This window comes from Gorilla gorilla, chromosome 1 (assembly GCF_029281585.2).
Source record: "Gorilla gorilla gorilla isolate KB3781 chromosome 1, NHGRI_mGorGor1-v2.1_pri, whole genome shotgun sequence".
Lineage (NCBI taxonomy): Eukaryota > Metazoa > Chordata > Mammalia > Primates > Hominidae > Gorilla > Gorilla gorilla.
Window position 1 is genome coordinate 130,449,325 of NC_073224.2, and position 22,759 is coordinate 130,472,083.

At 53.8% G+C, this 22,759-nt stretch overlaps 2 protein-coding genes across 6 annotated transcripts in view; one reads left to right on the forward strand and one right to left on the reverse strand.

The window, feature by feature from the left end:
• Nucleotides 1-12,283, reverse strand: AMPD2 (adenosine monophosphate deaminase 2). Of its 4 annotated transcripts, none has more exons than XM_055353791.2 (18): nt 11,815-12,283; nt 6,661-6,791; nt 6,303-6,433; nt 5,868-5,936; nt 5,669-5,777; nt 5,184-5,370; nt 4,780-4,921; nt 4,578-4,667; nt 4,193-4,322; nt 3,819-4,013; nt 3,601-3,732; nt 3,290-3,453; nt 2,861-2,987; nt 2,606-2,769; nt 2,179-2,299; nt 1,689-1,862; nt 1,260-1,370; nt 1-1,109 (listed from the first exon to the last, which is right to left on the reverse strand). In XM_055353791.2, exons 1-18 carry the CDS (start codon nt 11,822-11,824, stop codon nt 900-902), a joined length of 2,397 nt encoding a protein of 798 aa, XP_055209766.1. In that variant the 5' UTR covers nt 11,825-12,283; the 3' UTR covers nt 1-899. The 4 variants fall into 4 exon arrangements, with proteins under 4 accessions (XP_055209766.1, XP_004026322.1, XP_063552275.1 ...); XM_004026273.5 differs by lacking the exon at nt 11,815-12,283 and adding an exon at nt 10,827-11,779; XM_063696205.1 differs by lacking the exon at nt 11,815-12,283 and adding an exon at nt 9,741-10,616.
• The window catches only part of GNAT2 (G protein subunit alpha transducin 2), a 17,240-nt gene continuing 6,661 nt past the window's right edge, over nt 12,181-22,759 (forward strand). Inside the window, exons 1-4 of one of the 2 annotated variants that reach the window (XM_004026275.5) lie at nt 12,181-12,609; nt 19,469-19,639; nt 21,857-21,899; nt 22,183-22,324. In XM_004026275.5, coding sequence (XP_004026324.1) covers nt 19,522-19,639; nt 21,857-21,899; nt 22,183-22,324 — 303 coding nt within the window. In that variant the 5' untranslated portion in view covers nt 12,181-12,609; nt 19,469-19,521. The remainder of the gene's footprint in view (nt 12,610-19,468; nt 19,640-21,856; nt 21,900-22,182; nt 22,325-22,759) is intronic. The other variant, XM_055353985.2, reaches the window with a different exon arrangement.

Here is a 22,759-nt window from a genome sequence, read left to right on the forward strand (position 1 = left end):
TTACTTAAATAATCTTTATTTCTCATGCACTAGGAAAGATGGGTCGTATGAAACACTGCAGTTCACAGCAAAGGCCTCAGTCCAGAACACAACATAGGGGCCAGCTGGGATCACGATCTGGTCAAAGCTCTGGGAGCCACACTGGGAACACCACTCCTGGGGTTGAGTGGCAGATCCAGGACCTTGCAGCAACCGCGGCCCCAGACATAACACAAGGCAGCTGCCCTCTCCCACAGAGGCACAGGAAGCTGACACCCAAGGAGCACGTGGGCTGGGGACAGGACGGAGAAGGCTGCTGGGCAGTGACTTGGCGGAGATGTGGTCCAGCACCTCTGCCGCCTGCGTCTACCCACTCAGGCCAGGAAGCCCAGGGCTGTGACTGAGCTCTAGGCCCAGCTCTACCCAGTGCGGAGCTGCTGGAGTTCCACAGACCCTCAGCAGCCCCGTGCCCACAGCAGAGGTGTAGAGGTCCCCCGCCTGCCCCTCGGCTACATGAACAAGACAGGGGCCTAAACTTCGGCCCTGGCCAACGCTTAGATTTGCCCAGGAAGGACCTGAAAGGCTAGAGGGGCCAGCCCCCCACAACCATCCCAAGCCCCTGTGGACACTGGAGAAGCCCATAGGACAGTCAGACTTCTGAGGATCCCAGGACAGGGCCACCAGCAGAGGAGGCCCTCAATACCTGGGCCATCAGGCTCAATACCTGAGCCCAAACAACAATGAGCAGATTCCCAGGCTTTGCTTTCACTGGGTGGCCCAGGGACAGTGACATGGTCGGAGACATGCAAGACAGAGACAGAGAAGAATGGAGACATGCAGAGACCACACAGCATGGGAGGGGTCTGAGGACAAAACGTGGTAAAAGTGCTGCGATGTGGTGGGCACTTCATGGACCAGGCTCACTGAGGCCCCGGGCTCATGGCGATACCCGCCTCCTCTGGAATGGTCTCCAGCATCTCACTCTGGACTGCCTGCGTGATGAGCGCCAGCTCCTGGCACAGGGTCTCGTAGCGGTAGCCCACGCGGATGTCTGGCACATTGGTCCGGCGGATGTCATTCCCCTCAGGGCCTTCCTTGGTATAGTTGGGTCCCAGCCAGTGGCTCTTTACCTGCAAGGAGCAGGGGTAATGGGCAGGGCTGCAGCCAGTGCTGAGGGGTCATGCCCCACCCCAAGCCATCCCAGGGACAGGTCAGGACCCCAAATGCAGAGGAGGGGAGGAGTGATGCCATGCCAAGGTCCAGGCAGGCGCTGTTAGTACCTTGTGCGAGAAGCCGCTCATGAGCACGCTGTTGCGGGCCAGCTCACACATATCGCAGGAGCTGAGCTTCCACACCTGGGTGGCGATGCTGTACTCCTCCATCAGCGGCTCCTGCACGGGCCAGGTTCCCTCAGACGAGTGCGTCCTGGCCAGCTGCCACTGCCTCCCTTCCGCAGCCTCCTCCGTCGCTCTCCCCACCCCCGCCCCCCCATCCCCCCAACCCCCCAATCGCCCAACCCCTCAACTCCATAAGACTTGCCAATTGGCCAGCTATGCTCTACCAGCAGGGGGCAGCACCAACCCGAGAGACACCCCCCCCCGCCCCACCCCCGCCTCCGCCTCCGCCTCCACCAACCCGCCCCCCACCCAACCCGAAAGACCCCAGCGTCCTGGGACGCCCGCCCGCCTGGCTGCCTGCTGGGCTCTGACCTTGGTGAAGTGGAACTGCAAGGGATCATCAGTGGACAGGGAGACCATGAGGCCGCGGGACAGGTACTCCGGTAGCGGATTCCGGTGATAGCTGAGGAAGAGGCTGTTGTTGCTGAGCGGGGACATGGCGATGCCGATCTGGGCCAGGTAGTACAGGTACTGCAGGACGGGGGCCTGGGCAGGCAACAGGGAGGGAGGGCCTGTCAGGTGGCCCCGAGGCTGGGCAGGGCACAGTGGTTCTGGGGGTCCAGGCCACAGCAGAGGGCAGGGGGAGGGGAATCCAGGCTTGGCCTGATGTGCAAAGGGTGAATTAGTCAAAATCCAAGTTGGGGCCCCAGGCTGAAGGCTGGGGTGGGGAAGGGTAGTTACATTGGGAAGGCAGAATCCAGTCTGAGGGCTGGGTGGGAGGAGGATCGGTTGCTGAAGGGGCCCGAATGGTTCAGAGGAAGGTGAACAATTGGGAGGGAAGGCTAGGGGTGCAGATCCTGACCTTGCGCAGAAGGAGCCCGTGGGAAATGTTCTCAGCCAGCATGAAGGCTGACACCAGGTGGTGGATGGGCCCAGCCTCCCCACAGTGTGGCCTCAGCACAAACGTGTGGAAGCCCCTCTGCCTGGGGGACATGAAGACAGTGTCAGCTCCTGAGCCTGGGATCACCTGGGCTCACCGGAGCCCCTGACCCCCCACCCAGCACGCATATGTCCTCCAGCCAATAACTATGCAGGCCTGGGATAAGGGGGACAGGGGTAGGTTACTGGCTGTGAGGGGTGACAGATGTAGCTCCAAGGGCAGAGAAAGAACCCATCCAGTCCAGGCAACAGGTGGGTCAGAGGTCTAGTGGCCCTGGCCCAAGGTGCCAAGAGTGAGGTTTGTTGGGCAAGAGATGGCATAGCAAGCAGACACAGGGTGGTGCAGGCACCTGCGCAGGTGGTTCAACATGGCCATGTTGGCAAAGGTGTAGTACAGGTAGTAGGCATAGGGTGGGTTGTCCTCCTCCACCCATGCCTCAGGCAGGGGGCTCTCCAGGTTGAAGACATGGTTTTCAGGCTTGGACTCATCATCCACGCTGTCAAAACCATCCACCTAATACAGAACTCTGGGGTCAGAACCAGAGCTGCAGCTGGATGTGAAGCCGGCTGCCCTCCCCATACCCAGCTCTGTGCTGCCTGCTCACGTGCTCTAAGAAGAGATGCAGTTCCGGGTGGCTGGCAGGGTGCACAGTGGCCTCGAACAGTGGCAGGAAGATGTTCTCCAGCATCTCCTGGAAGTTGGCCAGCTGGCCCTTGGTACGGTACACATCACTGCAGGTGAGACAACATGCAGGTATGTGCAAGTCAGGGCCAGTGGGAGGAAACCCAGCGGGCCAGCAAGGGTCAGAGCTTGGCCCAAGAGCGCAGGGGCGCATCTGAACCATACTGGGAAAGCAAGGATACCCAGGTGGGCCAGGCTGGACAGACCATGGATGGGACCAGGAAGCCCTTCCTTGCACTCAGAGGGGTTGGCAGGGACAAGGGAAGCTCAGCCATCCTAGGAGGGCAGGAGGCAGGCCCTGACCCCTTGAATATGACCCCGCAGGTTCCCCTCCCACTCCAGGGACACTCACAAGAGGCGGGGCACCTGCACCAGCCAGCGCACGTTGGGGGAGTGCACGCGGTGCATGACGGCCCAGCGCGCCAGCTTGTCCCACTCATCCCTCGAGCGCCCGTAAATGGAGAGCCGCAGCTCTGCATTCTGGTATTTGCTCTCCTCCAGGTCTGACATCACCTCCTAGACATGAGGTGAGCTGAGTCAGACATGAGGTGAGCTGAGTCAGAGCTCTTCAGGGGGTCATCTGCCCACCCTCCTTGAGTCTCACCCCCTAAAAGCCCCCAGATCCTCAGGCTCGAGGCTTGGCAGGGAAGGCTGCCTCCTTACCTTGATGATGTGAGCAAAGTACTTCCCAGATACCCTGTTGTCCGTCTTGATGAAGATCTCTCGGAGGACGGACTCCCCAATAGGGTTGTATTTGGCATTAAACTTGTCAAAGCGATGGAAAGTGTTCCTGTCCTGGGGGACATGGGAAGGCTCAGGTCACCCGTGACTCCTGGTCCCCTGACTGACTCAGTCCCACAGCCCACGCCACTGGCACAGACCGCATGCACATCCAGCGTGTCCACACTCAGGTCGTAGGCCGTGAGATTCATGCTCTCAAAGACCTCCCGCAGCGTCTGTTCACGGCCCTGCTCCACGTGCACGATCTCCTCCAGGTGCCGCTTCATTGCCCGCTTGATGAAGCGCAGCAGATGCTTCTGGTTCATGCAGGACGAGGCATGGATGTGGGTGTCCACCTGGAATGGAACAGGGCACTGCTGATCCACCAGAGGCCAGGAAGGTCTGGGGCCTGGGGCAGTGCAATGGGAAAGGACCCTCTGTACTGGATGCTGTGTAGGGGGCCTGGCCCTTGAAGGGGAGGCTGGGCAGAGGTGTGGGATGAGGACATGCAGACGGCCACGGGGTGAGGGCCCACCTTACGGATGTTGTAGAAATCTCGGTGTGGCACTTTCTTCTGGGCGGCCAGCTCCTTCATCTCATTGAGTAGCACGTGCATCTGGAACTTGGAGCTCAGGTACTGCAGCCGGCGGTAGCAGAATGACTTTCTGGGCATGAGGAGAACAAGGCAGGGACTAAGGCCCTGAAGGGAGGCACCTGGGGAGGGCTTGGGTAGCAGATCAGAGGGAGCAGGTGGGAGGGTAAGGATGGAGGCTGCCAAGAGGGAAGTAGACTGCGGGGAAGTCGAGGGCTCAGCAACTAGGAAGGGCAAGACACCAGGTGATGGGAGTCTGGGGCAGAACTGGGGCTGGAGAATCTGGGCTGGGAGGCAAGCTAAGTGTCTGGGATGGCAGGGGACTCACATGGGGCCATTGATAATCAGGGCCATCAGCACATTGACGTCAGCTACAAATTCCTGCAGGTCAGGGTATGGCAGCTCCACCTCTGAGCAACTGGCATGGAGGGGAGCTTGGGTGAGGAGAGCAAGCCGAGCCCTGTGGCCTCTCCCAAGCCAATGCAACCTCCCACGCTGCATCCCCCCAACACGCACCACACCCCTCTTACTGCTCGTCGGGTTCCCTGCGGGTGTAGACGTGCACCACACCCCGCACCATGCGCAGACCCAAGCCCAGGTCCCCAGGCATGGTGCTTGGCTCACAGTGCTCATACGGGTGCTGCTCCAGCGCAGGGGGGTGCACCGGGGCATCTGCAGGGGTGAGGAGGGTAAAGTCAGAGCAGGGCTCTTCCAAGCCACCCACTGCCCAACCCAAAGGCCCCACAGAGGGCAAGAGATGTTGAAGACCCAGTAGGTCAGACAGCTGCTGCCCAACCTCCACCCCTGTACACCAAGAGGTTGGAATGAGCCTGGGTTGTAGGGAGAGGCAGGCAGGGCAGAGGTGCCCAGGCACCAGGCTGAGAAGCCCAGGAGGCTAGGGCACATGGCATGGGGCAGAGATGGGGAGTCCCACCAGCAGACACAGGGGTGTCGGGGCCCTGTTCATAGGTCCGGGTCTCCAGAGGCTTTTCAGCCAGCTGCTGCAGGTAGCGGCGGGTGGTGGGGCAGAAGCTCTGCAGGGACAGGGCCATGTACTTCTCCCGGATGAAGAGCGCCCGCACCACACTCTTGGCTGCATCCAGCAGGTCTGTGAATGGCACCTGGAGATGAGGATATGCGATCACTCTCCTCAGTCTTGGACTCAGAGACCTCCTCCCTAAGGCCTTATCTTAGAACCCAAACTATCCCCACCTCCCACAGGCCCTGACCCCCAGGAACACTCAGATCACCCTGGTCCAGCACATCAAGTGGCTCCCAGGCAGCCCCTCTGCCCCTCCGCCCCTCCAGCTGCTGGAAAGAGAAACGCCCTTTCCAGCCCCCACCCCCAGCTCTCCAGGCTGGGGGAACCCACTAAGACATAGGTGATGGCGACTCACCCAACATACACCCCATACTTACCCCACACTTCTCCTCCCCAGAGATGGTGACCCGCTGAAACTCCCGTTCCAGCACATCACGCTCCCGCAGGCTCCGGTCACCCTGCCCCTCACCCTGTTCCTTGTAGAGCCTGCAGGGGGTGCATTCAAGGGAGGGGTTTAGAGGCGGCAGAAGGGCAGGCTCCAGCTCCGCATCCCCTGTGCCCCTCTGCCCTCCTCACTGTAGGTCCGAGTCACTGTCCGTCTTCAGGAAATCTTGCTTGGCCCGAAGCAGGATGTCTGGCTCCAGCCTAGAGGCAAGAGGGGTGAGAAGTCAGGCAGATCCCGAGGGACGGCCCTTGCTCCCAGGTCCCAGCACCGCACTAGGTGCTGTGCACATGTTGTCACATGTGATCCTCAAAGGCAGAGCTGCAGAACCCTGTGCTGTTCTCACTCACTTTAGAGATGAGAAAGCACACCCATAAGTTAAGCAACATGACCCAGCCACACCGGCGGCTAGAAGACAGAACAGAACCCAGCAGCCCGACTCCAAAGCCCACTCTATGCTCCCTGTGCAGACCTCCAAGTCAGGGTGTGAGGGAAAGAGGCAGAAAAGGGGCTCTGAAAGGGTCTGGAAGGGTATGGAGGGAGACTAAGCAGCTGCCTGCCGGGCTCACTTGACATCCTGGCTGATCTGCCGCTCCAGCCGCTGCCGCCGCTCCTCCAGCTGTTCAATGGGGCTCTCCTCGGGGAACTCATACGGGGCACTACGGAGCTCGCTCTCAGCCAGTGAGCGGGTGAACAGCTCCTGCGGGGAGGGAAGGAAGGTCAGCATGGCTGGCCCTCCGCCCTCGGGCACTCTCCTACAGAGTCTGGGGATGGGGTGAGGGCAGCAGGACCAGGGGTACCTGGGAGAGGCTGAGGATCAGGAGACAGCCAAGCGTGAGGTGAGGGGACAGCTGAGGTGAGGGGTGTGGGGAGCAGAGGCAGGGCATGGAGACACGGGGTGAGGGTGCGGGTGGTGCCAGGTGATACCTCGGCGATCTCCTTGCATTTGCCATCCATAGACGTGCGCAGGTCGAGCGGGAAGTGCTTGAGGCAGGGGGCGGGGCCCGGCAGGGATCGGGCAGACTGCAGCGGAGGGGCCCCCAGACCACCCCGAGCCTCTGCAGAGACAGTGATGCCAGGGTCAAAGGGTGGAGGGGCAGCCCCTGAAAGCCCTGGGCCCCTGCCCTGCCTAGGCCAGCTCCCGAGAGAGCCCAGGGTTGGGAAAGAGGGCAGTCCCTCCTCAGTAGCTGAGGAGTAGGCCTGTGTGTGTGGCTCCCAAAGGGCTCACCCTCACCTCTAATGCAGGGACCCCTCACCCATTCCAGGCTCGGGGTGGGGATTCTGAGTCTGCCCCTAGAACAAGTAGATTCATTACCTCCACAAATGAGACTAGAGCCTGATCCCTCAGGCCATGAGAATCTCCACGTGACTACCTCCCAGAGGCAGGTGCACGTGTGTACATGTGCGCACACATGCACGTACGCACACAGACACCCTCAGAGACACACACCAGGTGCTTGGTAAGGACCAGGCGGCCACACCAGGGACCCCCAGCCTGCAGCTCCCAGGGCAGGCAACCCAGGATCAGACCCGCCCCTGGACTAGCAGATTCTCCACTCAAAGGGGCAGGGCCCTGTGCCTGACATCCTAGACCTGTGCAGCACAAGAGAAGCCGCAGCTGCTGCTCAGCTCTGACCTAGGGACGAGCCCTCAAGGGAAGAGGAGAGGAAGTGGAGGACCTGGTTGGCAAGGGAACCCTACCTCCTCCCTGGAGGCCTGCCCTGTCCCCCAGGGCCCCAGGGCTGCCAAAATGTGGCCTGGCCTCAGCCTGCCCCTCCAAAAGGAGCTGCCACAAACAGTCTATGCCACTCAGGCCCCAGGATCTGGACTGGGGGCACCACAGAGGGCCCTGGGGAAGGGAGTGTCAGAAGCCAGGGGTCTTTCTTCATCAAGACTAGACTTTCCATCTGTACCACGAGGAGGCTGGCATCAGAGGGCCGTGAAGCTGCTGGTCTATGGGGGCTGCCAAGGCTTCCAGCCTACCCCGAAGGACCCTCCCTGGGCTCAGCAGCCCCAGCTCCTCAGTGAGAAGCTTTCCACACCCAAACTGCCTCTCTCAGCCGGCCGTAAGGAGTGCTCCCCTCCAGCACCCTCCACCCTGGCTTAGGGAAGGATTACAGGATCTGCCTAGGTAGCCGGCCTTAAAGTCTCTGCGCCCATTTCCCAATACTCCAGGACTGGTCCCAAAGCTGGACAAAGGGAAGAGGGAGGGGCCTGCCCCAGATCCAGGACCCCGTCCCCTGCGCACCCTGGGCCCTGCCTGAACCCTACCTGCAGAGTGCAGGCAGCTCCGGCCAGCAGCCCTGTGCCCCTTGCCCGCCTGTTTGCCAGTGAAGCTGCAGCCGGTCCCTCAGGGGCTGGCACAGGCTGTACCAAGTGCAGCTGCAAGCAGGGGAGACCCTGAGATGGCCGTGAGCACAGAGCTAGGGGAGTTCAAGGGAGCCCAGAAACCAAGGGAAGGAGCATCAGAGTTGGGAGATAAGACGAACTCCAGAACTGAAGAGGGCCTCCACCTCTACAGTGCTAGGGAAGACCCAGCCAGATGTGAGGCTCCTAAGGGGGAGCAGCAGGGTAGGCTGACTTGGGCAGGGCAGGCCGACAGGGAGGAGCCAAGCCTCCTTAAAATCCACTGCCCTAGGGGACAGTGAGTGGGCAGGGCCTGGCTGGCCAAAGAGTAAGAGGGGAGAAAAAGGAGGGGAATAGCGCTCTTCATCACACCCACAGCCCCAGGTTGGCCTCTTCTGGCAGTGGCCTTGTTGCTCACCACTGTCCTCTGGGTCCTGATTATGGCGTCCCTCAGGAAAGACAGGGCCTTTGCTGCGGTAGGAGCTGGCTGGCAGCTGGGGAAATGGCCCAGTCTAGGTAGGGGCCAGTCACTGAGGCTTCCCCGCTGCCCAGCTGCTCAGGGGGCTGGTTCGTAGGCCCCTAGACCTGCAACCCCTGATCCAAGCCTATCATCAGGGACAGGACAAACTGTCCAGAATAAGTTTGGGAGAAAGGGGGCTAGAATTTGGAGGACATGGATCTGATTCTGTTCCTGCTTCCGGGCATGTCTCTACCTACCTCTGGGAGGCTTTGGGTCCTCATCTACAAGTGGGGCGATAAGTGGTCCCTTCCCTGCCTAGCCACAACTGCCATAAGGCTCACAGAGATAATGGCTCTGCAAGTGTTCTGCAAAACACCAGGCTCTGTGTTGAGGCAAGGCCTGCAATTATGAACTCCTGGGACCCTCAAAATACATTCTACTTGTAGCCCCGCCCATTGAGGACAGTGGGAGGTTCCCTGGGCCCAGTGCAGGGCAAAGGCAATAGACCAGTAAAGGGCAGTGAAGTGAACTTGGCAGGAGTGGAGATGGGGTGACTCTATCTCTTACTTGGAAAAGGACAAAGTAGGAAGAGGAAGAAAAGAGGGGAACCTGCCTCACCCCTAGAGTGTAAGATCTTTTCTTGCCCTAGAACCCTGATTTTACAAACCTCCTCCCTACATATGGCCCCAGACCACTTCTAACTCCATCTAGGGGAGGCCGACCACAGACCTCCATGGCTGGTTCATACTGGGTCAGCAGGAGTTGAGTCAAAGGCTCAAATCTCAACCCCCTCTCCTAGCAGGGGGGTCTCAGGCTCCACAGCAATCCTGGGGTGAGCAGGACAGATTCCAACAGCCAGCGCCATCCCCCCAGCCTGCCAGGCCACTCTCCAGGGCTGCCGCAGGCTCACTGAAGGTGACACACGGGCAGTAACCTCTACGTTCTCAGAGGCCAGGCCTAGAAGACTCAGCTGCCTACTGGTCCTTTCTCTAGGGGCCAGCACCACACACATACACCCACACTTACGGAGAAGTCAAGCAAAAGCCAGAGTGGGCTGCTCCAGAGCCACTCCCACCAACTCTGAGATTCTGAGCACCCCATCTCCCCTCTCGACCGGGAGCCCCTCACACACTGCCACGACTGCCTCAGTAGGCACAGGGGTGTCCACGGCTTTGACCCCACAAGTATCAGATGCTCTTACCATCTGACCACCGAAGGGTCTCCAGCTCTGGGCTAGATCCGTATCAGTTGCCCTATTGCTGAACCAAACAGGGCCAGGAAGGGCCCCACCAAGGGGACACCCTTTCTGGATGGCACAGACCTGGGCACGAGAACACCCTCAGGACAGTAGAGACCTTGCACCAGTCATCTTCAATGAAACAAGAAAATATAGGAGGTTGATACTTGGGCTATAGCTACAGACAGCTGCAAGGGTGGGGGCAGTCAGCATGATCTGGTCATCAAAATCAGGGTGGGTCTTTCCTTAGCCACAAGGCCTGGGAGCAGACAGCAGGCAGACATCCCTCTGCAAGCACAGAGCCAGGCAGCCAAGCTCTCACTGAGACAGGCGCTGCCGCACCTCACTGCCTGCTCCAAATGATGCAGAGATGCTTACTAGAGTGAGAGACGAACCAAAGGGTGCAGAAGCACACTCAGTGCGGGCAGCAGCCCCAGCCTGAACCCTGCACAGACCTGACCAAGGACACCCCATACTCCTAAGGAGGCTCACAATATAGACCAGGAATGAGCAAATAGCAAACGATAGATACAGTCAAGCCCCCAGTTGTGGGATGCCAGCCAGCAATGGTTGTGCCCAGATGTCAGACCCCCAGTGAGGGGGATCTAGATGTGGGGTCCTAAAAAGTGGAACTAGCCACAGAACAGCCTAAGCCTGCCTGGTAAAGGCACAGGCGCCAGTCAGAGTGGCCAGTCCACAAAACAGTCAGTCCCACACACCCCCACTCCATTCACACATGCTTCACACGCAGTCTTAGCACATGCACACGCTGACACGTGTGCATACACACCTCTTGCTGCACCCACACCATGCCCACTCCTTGTGACAGAGGACAGCATCCCTGGCACAGATATCTCAGATCCACCCCCCACCCCCCACCACCCCTCACCCCACCTTCCAAGCCGGCTGTCCCTGGGACTGAGGTTGAGGGGCACCACCACAGAGAGGATGCCGGAGGAGATGGCCCCCTCTGAGGGGACCAGCAGCTTGGGCGAGAGGTGGCAAGACAGAGCCCAGCATCTATCCTGAGGCCAGGAAGCACACACTCACCTGGAGCTGCAGTGGAGGCCTGCAGGCTGGCCCGCTTCTTAAAGGGATATTTGGCCTTGGGCTTGCCAGAGCCAGGTGGATAGGATGCCATGGCTGGGACCACGGCGGCGACAGCGGGGGAGTCTGAGCGGCACCGGCTGGGGCCTGGCTCTGCCACATCCAACCCCTTCCTCCGCCCCGCCCCCAGCGGGAGTGACTGATGCAGGAAGCAGCGGCTCCGCAGGCGGAAGAGGCCCTGGCCACGATTTCTCATGTTGTCTAGGCAACCTCGGGGAGTGGGGCCTGCATCTCTGCCCCTTATCCCTCCCCTGCCTCCTCAGTCCCAGGAGTGACGTGACTGATGGTGGCTGGGCCTGGCGGGGGGCGGGGAGGGGGTGGGTAGAAAAGAAGATGGGGAAGGGCCAGACCCCAGCTCTCCACTAACCCACCAAGAGCCCTCACCCCATCATGCCAGGGCTCCCGGGCAAAGAAGCCAAAGTCCAGGCTAGCTGGTCCTTCCAGCTAGCTTGGAAGAAAAAAGAATAACAAACAGGAATTCAGCAGCGAGCGAGTCCAAGCTCAAACACAGTCCTCCCGGGGCAGGGCAGGCATACTCCGTGAAAACCCAGCACCCACTTTCCTTCCACATCTGACCCTCAGCTCCCGGGGTAGCCCAGCTCTGGGAGGAGGGGGAAGAACCGAGAATCCCAGCCCAGGAGGGAGGGGCCTGTCCTGGGAAAATTCCACCGTCGCCAAATAGCTACCTCCCAGGAAGGCAGGAAGGCCAGGAGACTCCCTTGTCTGGGGGTCTGGGACAGAGACCCTAGCCTCTTCGGATTTTTCCTCTGTCTCTACACACTCTGGCTCTGCTCCCCAGGCCCTCCTGGGAGGAGCTGACCGCCTTCCCTAGGTCCTGCTGCTGTGCTGTGACTCCCACCCTCTTGTCACCCTGGCCACAGCACTTCTCTGTCCCAGAGACTCTCCCTCCAACACACGTACACACACTCACCTGAGGCCATGATGCCCGAGTTCCGAGGGGAGGCTGCCCACGAGGGTCTGTACCGCAGAAAGCCCGGGTCCTGAGGGACGGCAGGGGGATCGGGCCACAGACCCCAGCCAAGTCACTCCAAGGGCCCCTGCCCTGGCACTGAGATGGGGAAAGTAAGGCAGTCTTTCAAAATTGCCAGCTGGCCGGAGGTGGACTCCCGCAGACCTCGGCAGCCGGACTGGCCTCAAGGCGACCCCGGTGTCGCGACCACCCAACCCCGCAATCGAGAGGCTGGTAGGCCACGTGCTCTCAAGGGAGCGGGACCCGAAACTCGTCCAGATTTCTCTCAACACTCCCTGGGCATTCAGGGTCGGACTCCCGCGGCCGGACGGTGGGGGAGTCACGCAACAGGTGCGACCCCACCAAAATCTCGCCGGCTCCGCGCCAGGCTCTGCGGCCCTTGGCCCCGCCCCCGCCTGGCCCCGCCTCCGCCTGCCGACCCCGCCTCGCCATTTTTTTCTCTTCCTGGGCGCCACGTGGGCAGCCACCACACCGCGGTAGGGCTGGCCTGAGCCGACCCTGGGTCTTGGGCCAGTTCCGTGCGTCAGCTTCCTCATCAGTAAGATGGGGTAATGACAGTACCTCACTCAAAGGGGTTACTGTGAAGATTAAACGTAAAGTCCCTTTACACAGTGCCTGGCACGAAGTGAGGGCCCAGTGAAAGGTAGCTGTTATTATTGTCCCAGGATTCATTTTAAGCAGAAGTCCTGCCCCTGCAATCTCACTTGGTCGTCTATTTTCTTCCGGCCGGCGTAGGTAGGAGGCTGTGCCCTGCAATTCTGGCTCCCCTTCCCACATTTCTGTATTTGGTGGTTAAGAGCTTTAACTCTAGCCAGAATGCCTGGGTTCAAATCCAGATTTCACCTACTTCCTGACTGATACTGGGCAAGTTACCTAACCTCTCTGTGCTTCTATTTCGTCTGTAAAATGAGTGTAAGAGTACCTGCTTTATATGGTGGTTAAGATAAATGAGTTAATATAAGTTAACTGCTTAGAACTGTGCCTGGCCTGTCGTTAGTACTCAATATTCATGTATTACCATTGCTTTAGCCTTGGCCTTGGTTCTCTATTGACACTCACAGGTTGATTCACTTGCAGCCGTTCTGGGGTCTATCTAACAAGCATCCCCACTGCCAAGGGGTAGATAATCCGACCTAAAGGGAACTTGTGGAGGGAAGTCCCTAAGACTTCACTGAATATAATTAAATGCATTAGCAGGAATTAATCTCTTCCCTATTTTCCCTCTTGTGGGAGGCCTTTGCCCCCCACACCCAGTTATTCTAATGCTGTTTGTCTGGCTCCTCCCAGTTCTTACCACTCCCACAGCAGAGATCCTTCCCAAACTCTGCCTCCCTCTTCTCTCCCCACGCTGGATTCTGGACCCTGAACCCTTTTCTCCACCTGCATCTGGTGCCACTTCCATTGATCCCTGGCTACTGTTCCCTGAACAAACTTAAAAAAAACTTGGCCTCTTCACCTCACACAGAATCCATAAAACTAAAAAGAGAACAGAGATAACCAGGTTTACCTAATCAAAATAGAAAAGACTAAAAAACAAAAAACCAAAAAATAAACGCTAATGCAGGTTGGCAAGGGTATAGTGAGATGGGAGACACACACACATGTACATGTGCACAAACACATTACTGGTGGCCTTGAACACTGATACAATCTTTCTGAAAGCCATCTGGTAATATAGAATCAAAATTTTCAAAAAGTTCTTATTATTTGACCCAGTAATCAACTTTCTGGAAGTTGTTTTTCTAAAAAGAGCTGCCAGAAAAATATGTATGCAAAAATTTGTTCAGCACCACAATGTGTATTGCATAGAAAAGTTAGATACTTTAAATGTCGAACAATAGGGGAATGTTTATGTAATATTCATACCATGAAATACAGCCATTAAAAATTGTTCTTGGAGAAATGTTTAATGATGTGGAAATGTTTACAATATAAAGTTAGGTAAAAGAATGGATGCAAAACACTATACACAGTATGGTCCTACTTATGTGATATACATGGGTAGAAAAACACACCAACAAGTTTACCAATGATTATCTGTAGTGATGGAATTATGGGTTATATTTATTTTCTTTATATTTATTTGCATTTTAGAAATTATAATACATACCCATAACTTTTATAATCAAGGGGATAGAAATCAACAAAAATCTGTAAAAATCTGTAATTGCCTCCACAGTCCCCCCAACCCAGCCTTCCCTGGGTCTTAACCCCAGACTTAAGCTATTCTGTTGACATTTATGGCCCACTGAATTGGTCTTGGGGCGCTTAGGGATTTTGAGGCTGATGGACTCTCAAGAATGAATAAAATGAATCTCAAAAATCAAGCACCATGTAACTACATAGAATGTCATGTATCTTCTGATAAGATGCAAATGTTGACATAGTTTTAAAGATAGTATCTTGCATTGGGCCAGGTCTCTTGAGCATCCTGCTTAATGCAGACCTACCTACCTCAGCAGCCAATAGGTGGCAATCCTTGCCCTCCACCCAGCCCAGGCAAACCAGTTCATTAGTCCCTTTATGCTAGTCCCCTAGTCCCATCTGCAACACACCCTTCACTCTACAACCCTCCCCTATTTCCAGGTCATCTGGTGTATTGTTGCTGCTAGGAAGTCGGCCCTGATTATAGTTAGGCATCAATCCCTCCACCCACTCCATACCAGCAAGAATCTCAGTGAGGTTTCATTGTCTATGCAGAACAGAGCTTGGGAAATAAAGGAGTGAGTCATCCTATGGCCTGGGCTTTTTTCACACTGAGGCCTTAACATTCATTGCCTTTGAGCCTCTGAGATCTTCCCTAGCTCCAAACACAGCTTCCTCCCCTCCTAGCCTGTTCCCCACATGGCTCCTTAACTGGCCCTCCTGGAATCCCAGCTCCCTAAAGACAGTGCACTCCTGTTTCTCTGAAGAAGTGCTTTTCTTTGCTTCTGGACTTCAGCTCACTTGTGATGTCCGCCTCCCTAGCTAGGCCAGAACAATCTTCACAGATACTAAACTTGGGAGAGAATATCTGCAGCTCCAAAAAGGTCCTTGGCCAAGGCAATTTCCCAAACCATACCTTATGCCTAGGCCCTTCTAGAAACAAGCTGTTCAGCTCTGGTTTCTCAGCTTCTCCCAGCAGCCAGCTCCCTCTCCCCCTCACCTCAGTCACCCAGCATTGTGTTTATAGCACCATACAGCCGTTTCCATCTATACTTGTTTATAAGACCCCAGTGGATTTTAGTCAAACCCCTTGCCATTGCAGGCGCTTCACTGGCTGGCTCCAATTTCCCTTTCTTGTCTTCATCTTCACCTCCCAACCCTCCACTCCATGCACCTTTCACTCCAGTCCAGTCACATCAAAGTCCCAGTCTTCTCTGAGCACACCTTGTACCTTGTGCCTCTACCTCTTTTTTCATGCTCTTTTCTTTCCCCAAAATGCGTATCTCCCACTTCCACTGTTATTCTGCTTCTCTGTGGAAAGTCTATTCATTTCACAATCACCCTTTTCTTTCTTCTGCCGTAGAACTTTGTCAGTCTGACAGTCAGATGTGTGTTTGATTGCCTTTTCTACCAGGGGTGAATGCTAGGTCTTAAACAGCTCTGAATTTCCCAGCACTACTGCAGTATCCCTTTAACTCATTTGGTTTTCTGTGAATTTCCCCCACCTCTGCCTGTGGACTGGAAGGTCCTGAAAGTAGTTCCTCATCCTTCATGTCCTCCCACTCCATCTGGGACAAGTCTTTACCCACAATTCACTTAAGACAAGGCTTACCACGGATGTCAGACAGATCCGTTAACTCAGGAAACATGCCCAAATCACTAAGAAACAGTGATTTACTTTTCATTCAAAATGATAATGGTTATAAAGGGCTGTGAATCAAAACACCTGAGCTCTGACTTGGCTTCTGATACCAACTTGCTTATTAATGTGAGGATCACTTTTCTGTACTTCAGTTCACTCACCTCCAAAATGGAACTAGCACTACATACCTTATTTACTTCATCAGGAAACTGTCCGTAAATGTGATCATAAAGTGGGACAGCCAGAGGAAAGGCACAGGAACTGACGATAGAGGCAGAGGCAGGAGGTCACAGACATTAGGATGATGTATGCACAGTAATGGATCTGTACTCTCAGGCCAGGCGAGGGCTAGCAGTTCCCTCTCTCAGCTTAGCAGTGAGAATGGGGAACTTCGATCCAGTAAGTTAGGGAACAAAGCAGAAGCAGCACAGAAGTTTGCAGAGGTAGTAGCAGAAAAAGGAACAAGCCCACTTTCCCTGTGTGTGAAACAACTTAGTGGTTCCTTTAACAAGGGCTGCTGTTATCGAGTTCATGCATTTGTCCATGCTTTATCTCTCTGGCTACTTATGTGGAAGTAATAGAAAGAAGGATCACCGGTTTGTCTGTTTACTAGGCCATATAACTTTGTTTTTTTGTTTTTGAAACAGAGTCTCACTCTGTCACCCAGGTTGGAGTGCAGTGGCGCAATCTCGGCTTACTGCAACCTCCACCTCCCGGGTTCAAGCGATTCTCATGCCTCTGTCTCCCAAGTAGCTGGGTGCATGCCACCATGCTGGGCTTTTTCTTTTCTTTTCTTTTTTTTTTGAGACGGAATCTTGCTGTGTTGCCCAGGCTGGAGTGCAGTGCCTCCCGGGTTCAAGTGATTCTCCTGCCTCAGCCTCCCAAGTAGCTGGGATTACAGGTGCCTGCCACCATGCCTGGCTAATTTTTGTATTTTTTTTAAGTAGAGACAGGGTTTCACCATGTTGACCAGGCTGTCTCGAACTCCTGACATCAGATGATCTGCCCATTTTGGCCTCCCAAAGTGTTGGGATTACAGGCGTGAGCCACCACGCCCGGCCTAATTTTTGTATTTTTAGTGGATACGGGATTTCTCCATGTTGGCCAGGAACTCCTGACCTCAGGTGATCCACTCACCTCAGCCTCCCAAAGTGCTGGGATTACAGGCATGCGCCACTGTGCCCAGCTGACTTTAAATGAGTTACTTAACTCTCAAGTCTCAGTTAATCTAGTCTGTAAATTGGGGACAATAGCAGTTATTGTGATAATTAACTGGTATGAGCCACTTACATTGTTCAGCAGTTATTAATTATAATAACATAATAATAATAATAATTATTATTATTATTATTTTTTTTTTTTGAGACGGAGTCTCGCTTTGTCACCCAGGCTGGAGTGCAGTGGCGCAATCTCGGCTCACTGCAAGCTCCGCCTCCCAGGTTCACGCCATTCTCCTGCCTCAGCCTCCCGAGTAGCTGGGACTACAGGCGCCCGCCACCACGCCCGGCTAATTTTTTGTATTTTTAGTAGAGACGGGGTTTCACCGTGTTAGCCAGGATGGTCTCGATCTCTTGACCTCGTGATCCGCCCGCCTCGGCCTCCCAAAGTGCTGGGATTACAGGCGTGAGCCACCGCGCCCGGCCACATAATAATTATTAATAGTTCCGGGCAGCCCCTTGAACAGTGTAGCCTTCAGCATGGCTCTGGCCTCAGTGTGAGTTACCAGTATTGTGAGTACACTAGAGCAGGGCTAGCAGTGGGGTATAATTACTGAAACCTTATAACCAAGATTCCAAGATAGTCACAATTTCAAAGAGACTCTCCTGTTTTCCCTTAAGTCAATAAGGACTTGCCAATTTGATTGGGAAAACATGGCTACCATGGAAAGCACCTCAGCAGCTGCATATTTCTCCATCAGCCCCTACAGTCACCGAAAGGTGGTGAGAAGGAGGAAGATAATTAGCTACGGCTCAGGGTACCTGATAGGCGGGGAGACCTAGATTCTACTCCTGACCTTCCCAGTCCCAACTGGCCACTGCTGCACAAGTCCAGCTCTAAAATGAAAGAGCAAATTACATCCTTCGACCTCAGTAGTTCTCCACCTTGGCTGTACACTAGAATCAGCTGGGGACGTTTTTAAATCCTTGTGCCTGGACTGCACTCCAGACCAATTAAATCAGTATTTTTTAAAAAGCTCTCCAGGTAAATGCCACTGTACACTAAAAGTTGAGAACTGTTTCAGGCCAGGGTTTTTCAAACTTCACAGACGTGATAACTACCTGTATTAGCTTAAAATATTTTCTCTGGCTCTGGAGTTTGATTCTAACATACCATTTAAAAACATACACTATTTTAACATCTCGGAAAGCAGGGTAATCTTCTAGTCAGTGGCACCTAAGACTTGAGGAAACACAGAAACCAGCAACCCAGGTGATTCTTAGGATTAGGCAAGTTTAGCGGAAAACAGGTCCCTAGGGCAGTGCTTCCCAATCTTTAATGTCTTTAGAGTCACCTGAGATCTTGTTAAACTGCGGATTCTGAATCAGAAGTTCTGGATTAAAGCCTGAGATTCTGCATGTCTAATGAGCTTCCGGGTGATCTGATGTTGCTGGCTCTTGATCCACATTTTGGGCAACAAAATTCTAAAACATTTCCACCTGAGGAGGCTCCACCAGCAACACTCATTTAAGTAAACTGAAATAATTGGCATAGAGGAGTACAACCTGTGGAGTCCTAAATGTCTGTGAGGCAGTTGCTAGACTGCACCCTCATTTTTCCCCCAGGAAAGGGCAGCTGGGATGAGAGCCAGAAGGAGAGAGAGCTGCCCCAACCTTTGAGAAGCCAGAGTCTGGAGTCCAATTTCCCAAAGAAGCAGAGTTTGTTGTGTGAGGCAGCACAAACCCCACACTGAATACCAGCAAAGTTCATTTATGAAGTGAAGTTGGGACTCAGCTGGCTTTAGTGGGCCAAAGGGAAGCAACCCCATTCTCTTCACCATACACCCTTTTCCTGCATTTATTCATTCACCAAACCTTTTGATCCACAAATAAACTACAAGTTCTGAGAGGTTCAAAGATGAGTCAGATTTGGTCCGTTGAGCTCCAGGGGGAGAAATGCAGTGAGGGAAAAGATTTGTAAAACGACGTACAATATGAAGTGATAAGTGCTAATAACAGAAGTACAAAGAGAGGGGCCAATGCAAAGGAACAATGCTAGTAGCTTCCTGGAGCAGCAGTCACTGCGGGAGCTGAAACATTCCTAATCTTCCCAAGGAAGGGCACCACCCAAAACAAATTTCCTGGCCAGGACCAGCCTATGGTAAACGAGTATGCTTTGATACCCTGAAGCCCTTGAAACCAAGACCTTATAATCTGGAGGCTCAACATAAGGAATGCTTTCTCCATATGTGCCCGTAATCTCTAGCTCTATGATGCAAATAAATCTAAGGAAGCAAGAGACTTTCAGGGGATGAACCCCTTAAAGGATGGAAGTAGTCGTGCATCCTATCCTTCCGTCAGAACCCAGCAGATCATTTCCCTAGTTATAGAAACATTTTAGTCCTTACCCCTTGCCATATTGACAAAGCTCTTAATTGGCTTGACCTATCACATTGCTAGATATAAAGGCTACAATCCCTAGACTAAGAAGTAGGTCTCCAGCTGAAGTAGGGAGTCTCAGTCAATGTAGGCAGAGTACAAGACCCTACAGCCTGCTCTCTCACCTGGCATCGTACAGACCAGCTTTTAGGGGAGCCAAGTTGGGATACTCAATCCCAACTTTTTTCCTTCTCTTCCATCTCACATACAGGAAACCTTACGAGAGAGGATTAGGGGCCTGAAAAAGCTGACAAGACGGCAAATATGGGAAGTGGAGCCAGTGCTGAGGACAAAGAACTGGCCAAGAGGTCCAAGGAGCTAGAAAAGAAGCTGCAGGAGGATGCTGATAGGGAAGCCAAGACTGTCAAGCTGCTACTGCTGGGTGAGTGAGATGGGAAGATGAGCCAGAGAAGGCAGGGGTCCTTCCTGCTTTCCTGAAGGGTTGGTGGGTTCTACCTCTCCCCATGGGAAGGAAGGGTGGCAGGTCATTTTTCGTCTCCTCTACACAGTCTGGCTAGGGGATCAGGAGATCTAGAGCTGAGTTAATATGGGGCCTAAACAGCCACCCCAAGGGGATCCAGAATGCCAAGGCTATTCCAGAGTTTTTCTACTCTTGAGCGAGGAATAGTGCAAGGGCCACCATGAACCCACCCATTTCCAAATCTAACCAAACCTAACACATCCTTTTGGCTTCAAGGACCCTGGACTTGCAGACTGTACCCAATCTGCAGAGAACTCTAAGCCAAGAAATCAGAAGAGAACAGGACCTTCCCTCACCAACAGGCTCACAAGTCCCACCATACAGTCAGTGCCAACAGTCCCAGAGATAGTCCCACTGGTTTTTGCCAAGTATAGTGGTTCCTTCTTGCTTTCAGTAAAAATTTTGGAAGTAGGGGGCCCTGAGGAAGGAGGAATGGTGTCTTTATATACAGCAGTCCCTTCCTGGCTCTCTATTCAATAGCTGCCTGCAAAGCCCCTGCCAGATGGAAGGTTCATCAACTTGATGAGCTCCTAAGCAGATCACTGGTCTGTGCTGAGAAAATAAAAGCACCTCAGTTTGTCAGGGAAATTGATCACGGCTGTAAATAAAACCAAGACAAGAACATTTGAGACACCTGGCTTAGGAAAACAAACCACTGGTACCACAGAAGTAGGGTAGCTGGAGCAGGTAGGGTCTACGTAGCAGAAGATTAGATGCCTGAGATGGGTTTCCAAGCCCCCATAAGGGATCTGGGAGCTGACGCACTAGGCTAAGGCGCCTTCTTTTCCCCCAGCTGATCTGTGGCACAGTCGTAAGGACACACTAAAGGAGCATATCTTTGTAAGCTGGACCAGACTCTAAGGAGCCCATGAGGTTACGCAGGGGGAAACAGAGATGGTGGGGCCACTGAGAGATCTTTTAAGCCTAAGCAGATTTCTTCTAGATTCACGATAAGCTGCTTAGAGGGAACAAGCACAAGCGAAACAGGAGGAGGTCGAGGCATTAGGGTAGTATAAACTCAGTACTAGAAGGTATGAGTTTTTGATGGGGAGAGCAGAGTGTGAATGAGGACATTAGGACACGTTAGTCAATAAAGGGAACCCACTTAGCCCCATCCAAGACCAGGTTGAGCAACATGGTGAAAACCTGCCTCTACGGGGTGGGGGGAAATGGCCGGATGCAGTGGTGCACGCCTGTAATCCCAGTGCTTTGGGAGGCCAAGACGGGTGGATCTACCTGAGGTCAGGAGTTTGAGACCAGCCTGGCCAACATAGTGAAACCCAGTCAGGCATGGTGGCATGCGCCTGTAGAGTCCCAGCTACTCAGGAGGCTGAGGCAGAAGAATTGCTTAAAACCCAGGAGGCAGAGGTTGCAGTGAGCCAAGATAGCAACACTGCACTCCAGCCTGGGAGACAGAGCCAGACTGTCTCAAAAAAAAAAAAAAAAAAAGTAGTCGGGCATGATGTCGCACACCTGGAATCCCAACTACTCAGGAGACTGAGGTGGGAGGATCACTTGAGCCTGGGAAGTCAAGGCTGCAGTAAGCCGAGATCGTGCCATTACACTCCAGCCTGGGCTACAAACCTGAGACCCTGTCTCAAAAAAAAAAAAAGGGAACCAGCAAGGTGATGAAAATATAGTTATTTTGGTGAAATGATCCAGCTCTCTCCAATCCTACCCCAAGATCACTCTCCTGAGTCAAAAATAGGCAGAGAGGAGAAATGTTAAAGGACTCCCCCTGAATGTTAGTGGTTTTCAACAGGAAGATTTTGACTGCCAGTGGTCATTTGGAAATGTCTGGAGACACTTTTGGTTGTCATAACTAGGGAAGTGGGATGCTATTGGCCTCTAGTGGGTAGAGGCCAGGAATGCTGCTGAACATCCTACCATGCATGAGACAGCCCAAACTAAATAGTACTGAAGTTAAGAAACTGCTCTAAATCCAGGTTGAATGGCCTGAGCTCAAGCCTGCCAGAAATTGAGGGCAGCAGTCATCCCTATGTGTTCTCCCCTAACAAGACCCCCAAGCAAGCAGTGGCTCTGACTTCTCCCAGGCCATCTCCTGGAAGGCTGAGGAGAACTGGTGGAAATCGAAAGCATAAGCATTTTTCCTTCCAGGTGCTGGGGAGTCAGGAAAGAGCACCATCGTCAAACAGATGAAGTGAGTAGAAACAAAGCCCCAAAAGACGAGATAGGGTGAAGAAGTCAGTACAGCCAGTGGAGGTATTCAAAGTGAAAGGCTCTTTAGCCTCAAGGAGCCCAGGTATAAAGGATCTGATTCCAATGCCCCTCATCTGTACCCCTTGTCCCTCACCCTCCACTTTGAGAAAGCAGTAGCAACAGAGAGATAGGATTCTTATGATCCTTTAAATACCCCCAAATTCCTAATCCCTTAGGTCTGGTTACTCAGGTCCAGCTAAAGACAGAGTGTCTGCCCCTTGCAGGATCATTCACCAGGATGGCTATTCACCAGAAGAATGCCTGGAGTTCAAGGCTATCATCTATGGAAATGTGCTGCAGTCCATCCTGGCTATCATCCGGGCCATGACCACACTGGGCATCGATTATGCTGAACCAAGCTGTGCGGTATGTGATTACTATTATGTGGTTAAGGGTGGAAGCAGAAAGGCTAGCAAGAAGAAACATACCAGAGGCCAACAAACTATATGGAAAGATGGGTAAGAAAAATAGTAACTAAAATCCCACCTGCTGGGTGGGATCTCACTGCTAGGTGTACTGTGTATACCATCTCAAGGCCCTTTACCCATCTACGCAGTAAGACCTTAAGGTGGACGGTACCTTTCTAATTAGCCTCATTTTACACATGGAAAAACTGAAGTTCAGAGAAGTTAATTAACTGCCCAAGGTCATGTAGATAAATAGCAGAGACTGCATTTGCATTGGGCTGCTTGACTACAAAGCTGAATATTTTTCATAATACACCACAATTATGCAGTCCTGGAGAAGTAAGCAACATCCACCCTTATTTTTACTGGGACAGAGTCTTCCTCTCTTACCCAG